The sequence below is a fragment of the Zalophus californianus genome, chromosome 4 (genome assembly GCF_009762305.2).
Source record: "Zalophus californianus isolate mZalCal1 chromosome 4, mZalCal1.pri.v2, whole genome shotgun sequence".
NCBI classification, from domain to species: Eukaryota; Metazoa; Chordata; class Mammalia; order Carnivora; family Otariidae; genus Zalophus; species Zalophus californianus.
The window spans coordinates 7,349,168-7,362,292 of NC_045598.1; the positions used below are offsets into that span (position 1 = coordinate 7,349,168).

The following is a 13,125-nucleotide window of genomic DNA, read 5'->3' on the forward strand; positions in this document are numbered from 1 at the left end:
TATTTAGAGATATAATGGACACAGGGCCAATATATACCTAATGGAAATTCAAAAGGAGAGAGTAGGGAGACTTAAAGCAATTCCCCACACCCCTCTTTATTCCATGGTTTTTCCTCTACTGGTTTGGAAGCCATTATCAAAAAGATAAACGGCTAAGAATTTTTCTAGAGTTGATAAATGATATTAATCCTCTGATTAAAAAAGCCCAGAAACTCGCATGCTGATTAAACCAAGAGAAATTCGTATCTGGTCATTTTGTAGTAAAATTTCCAAACATCGAAGACAAAACACCTTTAAAGCAGCCAGAGAGAGAAAAGAGATTATCTGCCAAAGAATGATAGATGTTTGAATGATGGAAGTCACATGGAGGCATAATAGTGTCAAAACGCTGAAAGTAAGTTAACTGCCCACTGGGAATTGTGTACCCTTGTGCACCTATCTTTCAGGAGCAAGGGTGAAATAAAGACATTTATCGATTCAAAAAACAAACAACCAAACAAAAACAACCTGATAGTCTGCCACCAGAGGACCCCAACTTTTAGCAGATGTAGTTGAAGAAGAAGGAAAGTGATCTCAGGACTGATGTCTGAGATGCAAGCTGGAAGGATGAATGAAGATAATAAATGTGGTACATCTAAACAAATGCAGTATAAACAGTAGTAACAGTATATAAAATAATATTGGGGGAGAGAAGTAAAACAATGAGTTAGATGTAACATGCTGGACAGCATAGCAGGGAAGCCAGAAGCGGGGTGATTATCAGAGCAAGCTCTAAAGTTCCTGTGTACGTGGGAGAGGGGTGAAGACACTGGCCAACTTTTAGATTTTGAGTTGGGGATACTTGATAAAATTTAAGGGTAGCCACTAAAAGAACAGGAATGGAGTGTATCTTCCAAACAAGTAAAGGGAAAATATGGAATGGGAGTTGGCAGTTTGGAGGGACTTAAGTCAATTCAAAGGGAGGGAAGAAAGAAACACAAGTTTAAAAAAAGGGACAAATAGCACCAAATAAGAAGGTCAAAAGAAATGAAAATTGGTCATTAATCAGTGAAAAGGCTTAGATTGGGGTAAAAACAAAACAGAACTCAGCTTTATCCTTGTTTACAGAAGGCACACCTGAAACATTAGGTTAGATCTTCAACCTTTCATTGAAAGCGAAAGAAAGGGAAAAGATATCCCACACAGATACTAAACAAAAGAAAACTGGGGTAAACATATTCATAAATTAGACTTTAAGGCACAAAGTATTATTAGAAATAAGCACTGTGTACTGTTTGACAGTTTCCAAAATATATGCACTTAGTAAGAGGACAGCGGCAGCAGTAAAGCACACAATAGTAGGACTAGAAGAAAGTGACACATAATCAAAATGGGAGATTTTAACATCCCTTTCATCCATCAATAAATCAAAAAGAATGAGCATCCGTAAGCATATGAACAAATTAAACAACACGGCTAAAAGCTTGATCTAATTGACAGATACAGAACTTTGCACTCTACAGTTGGAGAATACACGTTCTTTCCTAATACCCAACGACCAGAGAGTTTCTATGTGACGCTTCACATAGATCATGTTTTCTGATGAGGGCATTAGATTAGGTAATTAATAGAAGAAAAAAAACTTAAAAATTTCCTCATATGGTTGGCAATTTTTAAAACAGAGCATGCTTCTAAATACAGATCAAAGAAGAAATCATAATGGGAATTTGAAAGGCTCTAGAACTGAACAATAAGAAATACTCCGTGTTACGAGCTGTGTGTCATAGCTAAAGTGGTCCTCTGAAGAAAATATAAAGCTATAATTTACATGAAACAAGGAAAAAGAGAATATAACTAAGTATTGGAAATAAAAAGCCTTTTCTGGGAAGACTGTTTCCCTGGATATGTGCATGGCCAGCCCCCCTCCTATTTGTATTCCTGTGGCATTTCTCAGTGAGGCACACCCCATTTAAAATGGAAAGGCCTGCACTCTCAATTGCCTTTTCCTTAATTTTTCCATAGCAGTTATCATTATGTGATATATTCTACTTATTATGTTTATTGGTGTCTTTCTCCCTCTAACTAGAAGGTAAGCTCCATGACACAGGGATTGTTTTGTCCCTTTTGTTTGTTCACCAACCTCTCTGACAACTAGAACAATGCCCACACAGAAAGGGGATCTCGGTAATGTTTGTTATTAAAAAAGAGAATTCCATGAAAAAAATGTAAATATGTAACGTGCAAATAAACATGAAAATCTGGATGAAAATCAAATTCCTAGAAAAACATAATTCTCCCAAAATTGACTCAAGAGGAAAGAGAAAACCTGAATGATCAAAAACCGTGAAATAAATTGAATCAGTATTTTAAAATTTTCCAAAGCAAGCCCCTCGCTCGTATGATTTTTATGGGCAGATTCTGCCATTCCACTTATACACAGATTTTTCCAGATAATTTAAAAAAATAGGGAATACTTAACCAACTCAATTTACAAAGCTTGTAAGACCTTAATATCAAAACCAGACAAGAATAATATAAAAGAAAAAAATTACATGGTAATCATGCTCATGAACATACTTGCAAAAATCTTGAGATACTGACAAATCAAATATTATAACACATAAACAGCAGACGAAACTTCTTTGGGGCTGGATGCCAGGATAGTGGTTACTGTGGGCTAGCTTAGTTGCGGAAGGGTCATTGGGGTGTTCTTGGGGTGCTGGTAATGCTCTGTTTCTTGATGTGGGTGCTGATTACATCAGTGTTTCTTTTGTGAAGCTTTATTCAACCAAAGACACACGATCATCTATGGATAGGTCTGTACAGATATTTCAATTATAAGTTTAGTTTAAAGTAATAATATAACATAACATGAGCAACTTGGATTTTTGTCAGGAGTGCAAGGGGGCAGCATTAGTGAATCTATAAATATCATTCCCCACGTTATATATGAAAGAGAAAAGCCATATAATCTTGGTAGTTGGAGAAGTTTGATAAAATTCACCATCAATTCATGATAAGAATCTTTGCAAACAGGAAACAAAGGTGCCTCCTAAATTGACAATATGGCAGAGACAGAGTTCAGCAAATACTCCACATGATCCCCTGCATTTCCAGTTACCTTTGCAATTAGATGGGGGCCAAGTGACTAATTTTGTCCAGTAGGCTGTGAGTGGAAGTGACATGTGTCACCTTTAGGTAAAGGCAGTTGAGCCGATGTTCCTCCTCCATCCCTCTCTTCTCTTGCTCCAGTGACCTTGGAGGCTGTGTATTGCAGATGGCATAGATTAAAGATGGAGTAAGGATGCTTCACTCTCACCAGACTCGGCGTAAGCAAGAAATAACCCTTATAGTGTTAAGCCTCTAAGATTTCCAAGTGTGTGTGTGTAAGCACAGCATAGCTTACCTTATTCTGACTAATATAGTCTCTCAAGAAACTACAGCAACTCTCATACTCTGGGGTGAAAAATTAGAAACACTCTCTTTAAAATCAGGGAAAAAACAAAGATGGCTGCTCCTTCTATGTCTGGTCAATGTGGGGGGATCCTACCCAGTGCAATACAACAAATAAGGATCAGAGTGGAAGAAATAAAACAGTTATTATTTGGAGATGAAATTATTTTCTACCTAGTAAATCCTACATATAAGTAAATAAGTTGCTTCTGAGAGGTCTATATCAGTTGTATTACTATGGACTAGCAACAAGCAATTAGAAAACTTAATTTTTAAAGAGGTACCATTCACTGTTTCATTTAAAAACATATGGTGCCTATGTATAAATTTAACAAAAGAAGTGAAAATAAACTTTTCAATAAACTAAGAAAGTTTATTGAAAGACCAGGGGTGCCTGGGTGGCTCAGTCAGTTGAATGGCTGACTCTTGATCTCTACTCAGGTCTTGATCTCAGGGTTGTGAGTTCAAGCCCCACATTGGGCTCCATGCTGGGTGTGGAGCCTATTTAAAGAAAAAAAAAGTTTATTGAAAGACCTTGAAGAAGGTTTAAGTACTTGTAGAGAGATACTTATCTATGGACTCAATAACATAATGATGTCCTTTCTCCCCAGTTTGATCTCTAGAGTCAATGAAATCCTAGTGAAAATACCAACAGGATTTTCAAGGAGTCTGTGAAGCTGATTCTTAACTATGTGTGGAAGAGCCAAAGGCCAAGAATGGCTAAGACTCTCTTGAAGTGGGAGAGTAAGGTGGAGACATTGACCTAGCAGATAATCAAGATTTATTGTGAAGTATTAGTAAGATAGAGTGGTTTTTGTTTGGGGACAAGCAGATTATCTCATGGAACAGAAATGAATATCCAGGAAAAGACCCATATATACATGTCCATTGGACCTATTGAGAGGTGATTTCATATTAGCATAAAAAGGACGGGCTTTTAAATAAATGGTGTGCTGGGAAAATTATTTATTTAATGTGGGAAAATATATGTGCTTAACCAGATTTTTGTAATAGGCTCTGATCATATGTATACCATTTAAAAATAATATGTATAGAAAATAACCTCTAATTTGCTTTTGAAAGTGAGCCTAAGAAAATGACAACTTAGGAAAAATATTTCCAGCAAGTATAATAGATAGAATGTTTACATCCTAGTTTATGAAGAGCTCTTAAAAGTCAATCAGAAAAAAGATTTTATTTATTATTATTTTGCCTTCTTGACTGATTTTGACTTCTTTGCTTTATTATTTTGCCTTCTTGACTGATACTTAAGAACTTTTCCTCAACCAGGAAGCTATGACATTGGGTGGATTTATAAAAGGTAAAAGCCTTATTTGTCTTTTATACTTAAAGCATGTCCCAGGTGGATGTGGATTCAGGAATTGAAAATATGGAGGTTGATGAAAACGATCGAAGAGAAAAGAGGAGCCTCAGCGATAAGGTTGGTAAGAGATGAAGCCCTTGCTTCTGTTTTTAGAACAGGTAATATAAATACCCTTTTAGTTCTTCCATCTGCAGAGTCGATTAGAGTGCACCGCCCCAAGTCAGCAAATCCTATTGAGGTGACTCTTTTTTTCTTTTGAGGAGAAATGGAGCCTAGATTGCCCTAATGGAAGGAGAGCTCACTTCTTTCATCTGGTCAAATCCTTCATTTACCTTGGTTTCAGATCCATATTTCTGTCAGTAAAGTGAGTTTGTAATGAGCAGGAATTTCACGCTAACTTGAACTTTTTCTGTTGGTCTTTTGCTTACACAAGTAGGTCATCACATCTTCCATAGTATTCTGAGGAAAATGGCTGGGAATTGAGGCAAGAATACATGAAGTCCAGTAGCACTTAGAAGCTCATTTAAAATATGAGGTCTTTACATTTTGTTATCATCTGAGCTTAGTTCCCTATAGTTAGCCAGTGAGAGGTGTTTTCTTTTGGCGGGTGTCATGGGGTAGAATTGGTAGAGACAGTTGCATCACTTACTGTGCAATGATTTATGCATGTTCAGCAGCACTTGGTGATGGGCATCTGTTGGACTGTGGCCTTCTGATGGCACGATGCTTCATTTTGTAGAGGTCTTGCGTGTTTCCAGAATTCTTTTATATATATTTTATCTGTGACAGAAACTAGTGAGTAACATTAAATTCTGGAAAAGTTTTTGGATGAAAATTAGTTCTGTGCTGATGTTATCCTGGTCCTTTGGCGTTCAGGAAAGTAAACAAATAGGATGTATGTACATCCTTTATCACATTACTCCCTTGGTGATTACAGGTAATGTTCCCGCTCTTTTATCCACCCCCCCGTAGATAATTGTAAGCTTAGGAAACCTCCATGTTGGTACTTTCAAGTCATAGTAACAAGTTTATTTTTCCCTTAGTCAATGGGTGAACAGTTGTATGTATTTCTAAAATATCCTCATTAATAAATGAATTACTTGAAATTAACCCCCAAATCTTCTTCCTCACAAGGAGCCTTCCTCGGGTTCTGAAGTGTCTGAAGAACAGGCCTTACAGCTGGTCTGTAAGATCTTTCGTGTCTCCTGGAAGGACCGGGACAGAGATGTCATCTTTCTTTCTTCTCTTTCTGCACAATTTAAGCAGAACCCAAAAGAAGGTAGGAATCCATCTTAGCTGTTAAGAGAAAACAAGGATGTAAGATCTTTGCCCTTCTGTTACCGGCATTCACTTTCTCTTGCTTTGGGGTTATGTTTTTTGACTACAGAGATAGTTCTTGATGAGGACACTGCTGTTTGGCCACTTTCCACTGATCTTATTGATAAATTTTTTTTTTCTACTTTCATGATTTCTCTAGAAGAAAACTATATAGATAAGTTAATGGTCTCCATTGTTTCAGAGTTGAAGTTATTAATGTCTCTAATAAATGGGAGTGTACCGGACGGTCCCCAGGGATCCTGGGAGAGGTGCTCTGTATGACCTCTACTTGCTTTAAGCGCCTGTCAGGTCATGTGCAGACAATGGAGTAAATCCACTTGATTAAATTGCTTATTAGCAGGATAAAACATTGATATTTTGCTGTGTTTCCAGGATTCTATTTTAAGAGACTACCCTAAACCACACTTTTATAACAAAGTAATAAAACCTCTAGCAAGATACCAGCATTTCAGGCACTGATACTCTTCTTTACAGAAGTCATTTGGAATGCAGAAGAGGCAGGGGTGGTTTGCTGTAGTGTTCCTTTGCATATCACTAGAATATAACCCTGACGGCAGGGATTTTTGTTTCTTTTGCTCCCTGATGCATCCCCGGTGCCTAGAAGGGTGGCTTGCACTTAATAATCCCTCAATAGATGTACTTTAAATGAGTGAATGAAAAGGAGATCATCTTTCCCTTTTTTGTGCTGCCCCTCTTCCCTGGCAAGAAAAGTCCCCCACGTTCCTGGCAGATGGATAGTTTACTTCTGATTTTACTGGGATCTTCTTATTAACTGGTTGTAGATATGAGCCTAGCACCCATGTGTTTCAAAAGCCTGCCACTTGTTCTTCTTCTTCCTTTTTTTTTGAGCAACAGCTACTTGAAAAGAGAAATTTTTTTTTTATTCCAGAGCAAGAGAGTGAGCAAGGAGGGGGACAGGCAGAGGGAGGAAGGAGAGAGAGAATCTCTGCCAGACTCCCTGCTGACGTGGAGCCTGACGTGGGGCTCGATCCCACAACCCTGAGATCACGACCTGAGCCAAAATCGAGAGTCGGGCGCTTAGCCGGCTGAGCCACCCAGGCGCCCCCGTGTTATTTTTCTTATTGTAAACCTTAAGATTCTTAAATCTGTCTTGTACACATGTAAGTGATCATTTTTAATAGCCAAATCAGATAAGATTTACATGTGTTACAGCTCTTATTTAGTGATATTTAAAATGTATCCAAAGACCTCGAGGAAAGCATTTGGGAGCTTCAAAGAATAAGGAAGCAGTTAGAAAATGGAATTTGCTCCAGAAAGCCAGATGGTGACTAAATATTAGATGCTTCATAAAATATTTTGAACCTCACATTTAGTAGTTCTACCTTATATAAAGTATAGGTAGGTGAAGAAATGTAACCCAGCTTTATTTCTAGTATGATAAACAAATGTCCATAGCTGGGAGTAGCAAGACCGTAGCTATACGGTTAATATATATCAGCAGGGATTCTCACTGGGTGCACTCCAATTTTCTTTCTTTCTTTTTTTTTAAATAAGTTTTGTATTTTGGAATAATTTTAGACTTACAGAAAAGTTTTGGAGATTGTGCAGGGAGTTCCCATATCCCCTTCACCCAGTTTCCCTAATGTTACCGTCTTATGTAGCCATAGTCTGTCTGTCAGAACTGAGATATCACTATTACCTGAACTCAGGCTTCATTTGGAACTTTCACCAGGTTTTCTCCTAATGTCCTTTTACTGTTCCAGAATCCAGTCCGGATACCACATTGAACCTCTGGTTCCAGTTGGCTGATTCAAGGACCGTGTATATGAAGAAGCATGTGTAACCTCTTCTTTATTCTGCCTTTCCAACAGTGTTCTCTGATTTTAAGGACTTGATTGGCCAGATTTTAATGGAAGTGCTAATGATGTCTACTCAGACTAGAGATGAAAATCCATTTGCCAGTCTGACGGCCACATCACAGCCAATCGCAGCGGCAGCTCGGTCACCAGACAGAAATCTCCTGCCCACTACTGGCTCCAACCCAGGAACAAGCCCCATGTTCTGCGGTGTGGGTTCCTTCGGTACCAGCTCTTTCTCTAGGTCAGTGCGCTCCCTTTTGCACATCTAGTTTGGTAGTCCAACGGCCATGAAGTATGTGACGGAAGGGACTGCTCACTCACGGGCCTTTGCCAGTCAGATTGTGCCATGTGTTGTATTTGGGTGGGTGTGTTTAGTCGTGGCTGGAGATCTTGTCTTTTCCAGATTGGTTTGTTTGGCTTCCCATGGTTAGGCTGTTGGTAAAATTTAGAAGCCAGTGGCTGTATAGAGTACATTATTTTTTGGAAAGAGGGCTTTATCAGACTGTAAATGCAGCCTCGAGATCGGTGCGGTAATTAGATTATAACCGTTCAGATGAGTATCTGAGAGCTTTGTACACTTGAATGCTTAGAGATGCAAAGTGTCCTTGTACTATTCTTTAAAAGCTTGATATTTTCCATTTTAGTTATTTACCTCAAGTTTTTCTTCAATTTTCTCTTCTTTCCTCTCTTTCTCAACTGATTTAGCCTCTATGAAACTAGCCCGGCTCCCAGGACAAGTTTCTGGAGCTCGGTGCCGATGATGAGTCCATCCTTTGCCTCCTCCCCTTCCCGTGCAGCCGGCCAGATGGCTGTGCCGTCCACTCCCCTCAGCCCTCATGGCGCGGCTCCCGGCGCTGCCGGAGGAAGCCAGCCCGCGTCTTCACGGTATCGCCCCTACACTCTCACCCCCCCATGGGGCTCTTCAGCTTCTCCTACCCCGCGGTCCCCCGGCATCTCCATCCTGTCCAGCTCGCCCAGCCTCCCTGCCCTCGCTAGTAGCCCTCAAGCAGTGCCTGTCAGCTCTCCCAGACTGAGACCCGGCAGCCTGGGGCCACCTTCCCTGGCCACCTCCCCCAGTGCCACGAGCAGACGTTCCTCATCCCTAAGGATCTCTCCTAGGTATTTATTCAGCAGGAAAGCCGCGTGCGTGTTTGCAGTGCCAGGAGAGGTGATTAACTCGGTTTGGAAGAACTGCTGTGTGACGCTGACCTCAGTTACATGTGCTTTCCTGTTTGGGGTTATTAACCTGTGTGTCTAACTAGTTTGGTAGGCTCGCGCCCCGAGTCCATGCTTCTGCTAGGCTTTGATAACAGTAGAAGGTGTGGGTGTTTCATTGTGCCTCCCTCCGTCTGTTCTTACCCTTCACTCTTCCTCCTTCCTGGCCAAAAAATGAAGTCACTTTTCATTTTTTGGAAATCTAGTTCATGTGTCATTCCTCATTACAGATGAATTCCAGAGGCTGTGGGCAGTTTGTATTTGAGCGTTGGGGCTCACAGGAGCACTTTTTAGCTCTTTGTACTGTTGTCAATCAGAGTTGAAATACCGTTAGCCCAGGGGGTGGCGGGAGCAAGTCTTGGGCCCGTGTCCCTCACCTCTGATCACTGGGGCTGGGCCGGTGTTTGTGTCTTGACCCTTTGACTTGAGCCTCTTAGAAAGAAGCAGTATCAGAATTCCACTAACCCAGTGCCTCCCCTCCACCACCGCCCCCCCCACCGCCGAATGTACCTGTGCATTTATGTCATCGAGGTGAATTATTTTTCTGCATGTCAGTAACCAGAACTTTTAGCATAACATTTAATTAAAAAGGGGTAGCAGTTGCAAAAGCTTTCCACCTCTTGTTTTTCCTTTGTTCCCTGATGACCTTTTTTGCTTTTGTTGTGGTAGTATGTACGACAATCCTTTCTCCTTCCTCTTCCTCGCACTTTCTGGCGACAGTAGTGATGAAGATGAAGAAGATGATGATGGTGATGATGGTGATGATGAAGGTGGTGGTGGTGGTGATGAGTTTTCTTGTGTCCAGTTTGGGTCCAGGTATCAGAGGAATGGAGTCTTACCCCTGCATGTGCATAGGTGCTTAGGAACTAACTTTTATAAGCCCCCATTATGGGCATGCTTTGGATCTAAACAGGGTGGGGTCAAATGAGACAGCCTGGATAGTCAAGATGTGCGGAGCTTGCATGTACCGAGGCTTTAGGACCTTACCTGGGGTAAAGTGGCACGTTAGGAAAATCTTCATCGTTGTTGCCTGGTAAGTTTGGAGGAAAACTTACGTGTAATCATTTGTCAGAAACAAATGACAGATTAAAGATGAACCATCAAGCACACCCACCCTAAGATCTGAAATGAGGTGCCCTTCATTTAACTATGGCGAGTGTTCTTGTGAGCTGCCAGATGTGAGCAACACGTACTCGGTGGGGCATGTTTCCTTACGTACAGTTGCATGGATTGCTGCTACTTAGGAATGGCAAAGGGGCTGGGATCGTGTGTGCGTGTGTGTGTGTGTGTGTGTGTCTTTTAACCCCCCTTCCACCCCAGCTCGGGCTGACAGTCTGTTCAAGAGGATATGGGGCCATCCTGTCTGGTGTATAACTGATTCTGCTTTCACTTCTAACCTTAAATTTCACTGATCACCTCCTTGACCTCAGTGAAGCTAGACCCTTGTTTAGACAGCCTCTGGAATGACAACAGAGGCTGAAACTGAGTTCGTGATGCTGCTGAATGTTCCCCCATGAAAACTGTGTGAAAAAAGACTGCTTGGGTTTTCTAGGTGATTTTGGGCAAGAAAATATAATAGCACCTTCTTTCTGAACCTCTGATTCATTGTCTTACGATTTTGCTCTTAAATCGAAGTTTCCACTGGACTGATTTGGTATTTGTGCCCAGCACTGCTCAAAAATAACTCCAGGCTATAAATAGAGATGGCAGTAGGAGTTAGGTACACTTCATTAAATTTGACGGTGTTCAGAAGAATCATTAGAGAGAGTACATAAAGAGAGAAAGGAATGTTGGTGCAAGGTTGAATATTGATTCAGGAAGGTTGATATTTGTATTAGGTTGAACGTTGTATTACTGTTTCTCAAGTGAATTTCCCAAAGGTAGAGTGTCTTTTTCATGTGGATAAAATCCTACTGCACGATTATAGTAAAGCAGCAGGCATCCTTTTTAGGAATCAATTTCCATACATGATGGAAGTGCTTTGTTATCTGTTTTACTGTAAATTGTGAGAGAAATGCTCTCTCTCCCTGGCCTGTTTCGTTCCAGCTTGCTCTCACCAAGATACCAGATTGCATGCTGCTTTTACTAGCACTAGACTCCTGGCATCCCAACCTTGTCTCTGATCTAGATTCTATAGCTACAAGGAGAGATAACCGTGTAGTAATAGCTCCAGATACTGACTGAGCATCGTGGGCCAGATCCCGTGCCAGCACTCTGCACACATTATCCCTCTGTCCTCACAGCAGCCCTTCCAGTTACTGTAAGGAACCTGGGGGACAGGGAGGTCAGTCACATAACTAAGTACGTGGCAAGGCCTGAGTCCAGAACTCACCTGCTTCACCACCACACTGTGCTCCCAACAGGACTCGTGTTGTTCCTGTTCCTTAACTAGTTATTTCGCAGCCGAGTGTTTATGCATCTACTCTGTTCCTTGGCAAGGAAGTGCCAGCATTTTACTCGGTAATTACAAAATTCCATTCAGTTGGCAGGTCCTTTGCTGGCTGTTAAAACAGAATCCGATCTATCCAGATTTTGGCAACTTACAGCTCTTGAATAGCTATCAAGCAGAATGTGAGAGGATATGTAAAAATATATAACTGATTAAGCAAATAGAGAGGAATTCAAGAATGCACATAGGGCCAGAACCAAGAGGAGGTTAATTTGAGTGATCAGGAAATAACAGTTATTTTCTTGCCAATCGATCTTTCCAGAATTTTATTTACTTTCAAGTAAGCAATTTCAACACCTACTCCTTGCCCGGTAAGATGAATGTTGTAGAAGAGCAACAGGAGGCCGCGTCTGTCCCCCTCCTGCCCGCCTCCGGCTCGCCCGGTGGAGTTGATACGTTACAAATGTTTTTGGAAGTAGTTGGGACACACGTACATATGTTAAGTATCTGTAGTGGGGACGAGAAGGATTAATTTAAGAAAGGTAGAACATTCCTTCTGTGACGTTCTATAGTCCTCCGGAAAGAGCTGTGTAAATTATAAGGATCAACCTGTTGCAGGAGTGGAATGAGCAAAGTGAGAGAATTGTCTTGTAATAAAAATACCATAGCATTTGCTTGGAGGAAAATTTTTCCGAGTGTTTCCTAGGAAAGAAATCTGTAACTGCTTAATTATTTCAGTGAAGGAGGTAGAATCTTCAGTATCGTGAACCTGTGTGAATAGAGAAAGGGAAAAATTAGCAAATGGTGAAAAATGTTCACATTTACCCTCTCATTTCTGCTGCTTGTCACTGCTTGGAGATGAAACATGGAAACAGTCCCATCGTGTGTGTCTCCAAACCCTCCCACGCAGTGTGCCCCTGCTCACACAGAGTAAAACCCAAAGCCTTGCCCTGGTGAGTGAGAGCCTTCGTGTCCCATACATGCACACACACACACGCGTTCCTCCATTCTGACCTCACGTGCCTCCCCTTGCCTACGCTCTCTGCTGCTCGCCACCCTTTTCTTGACCTCACCTGGCATATTCCCTGCTACCTTAGGCCTTCATACTTCCTTCCTCTCTTTGGACAGCTGTCCCCAAGATGGCTGCATGGCTTGCTCCCCTGACGCCCTCGGGTCTCCGTGTAGGCACCATCTTCCCAGAGGGTCGTATCACGCATTATATAAAGCACACACACACACTTACTGCCCGTCTCTGTCACCATGCTCTGCTGTCATTGTTCTTCATAGCATTCCTATATTATTTTGGATTATCGCCCCCTCTAGAGTGTAATCGCCATACCAGCCGGGTCTGTTCCATTCAGTGTCTGCCCCCAGAGCCTACAACAGCGCCTGGAATGCACAGTACCCTGTGAACATTTGTTCAGTGAATTCACGTTGCTTGAACCCGCACTGCTCTGACTTTGCCTTGCACTGAGAAAACACAACATTCTAAAGTCTGCATTCAAAAAAATGAGTTACACAGGAGAGAGATTATTCATACCATTATAGAAGAAATTATCAAGGAACATGTTTTCTTGGTGCATTTCAAATGGGATTCAGTTTGCACC

At 41.3% G+C, this 13,125-nt stretch overlaps 1 protein-coding gene across 3 annotated transcripts in view; it reads left to right on the top strand.

Annotated features, from left to right (window-relative positions):
• Positions 1–13,125, top strand: part of UBE4B (ubiquitination factor E4B) — a 127,763-nt gene that overhangs the window by 57,919 nt on the left and 56,719 nt on the right. For 2 of the 3 annotated variants that reach the window (XM_027610051.2, XM_027610060.2), the window contains exons 4-6: positions 4,786–4,873; positions 5,891–6,035; positions 7,927–8,155. In XM_027610051.2, the coding sequence (XP_027465852.1) occupies positions 4,786–4,873; positions 5,891–6,035; positions 7,927–8,155 (462 nt within the window). Of the gene's footprint in view, positions 1–4,785; positions 4,874–5,890; positions 6,036–7,926; positions 8,156–8,619; positions 9,034–9,798; positions 9,946–13,125 lie in introns of all 3 variants that reach the window. The other variant, XM_027610069.2, reaches the window with a different exon arrangement.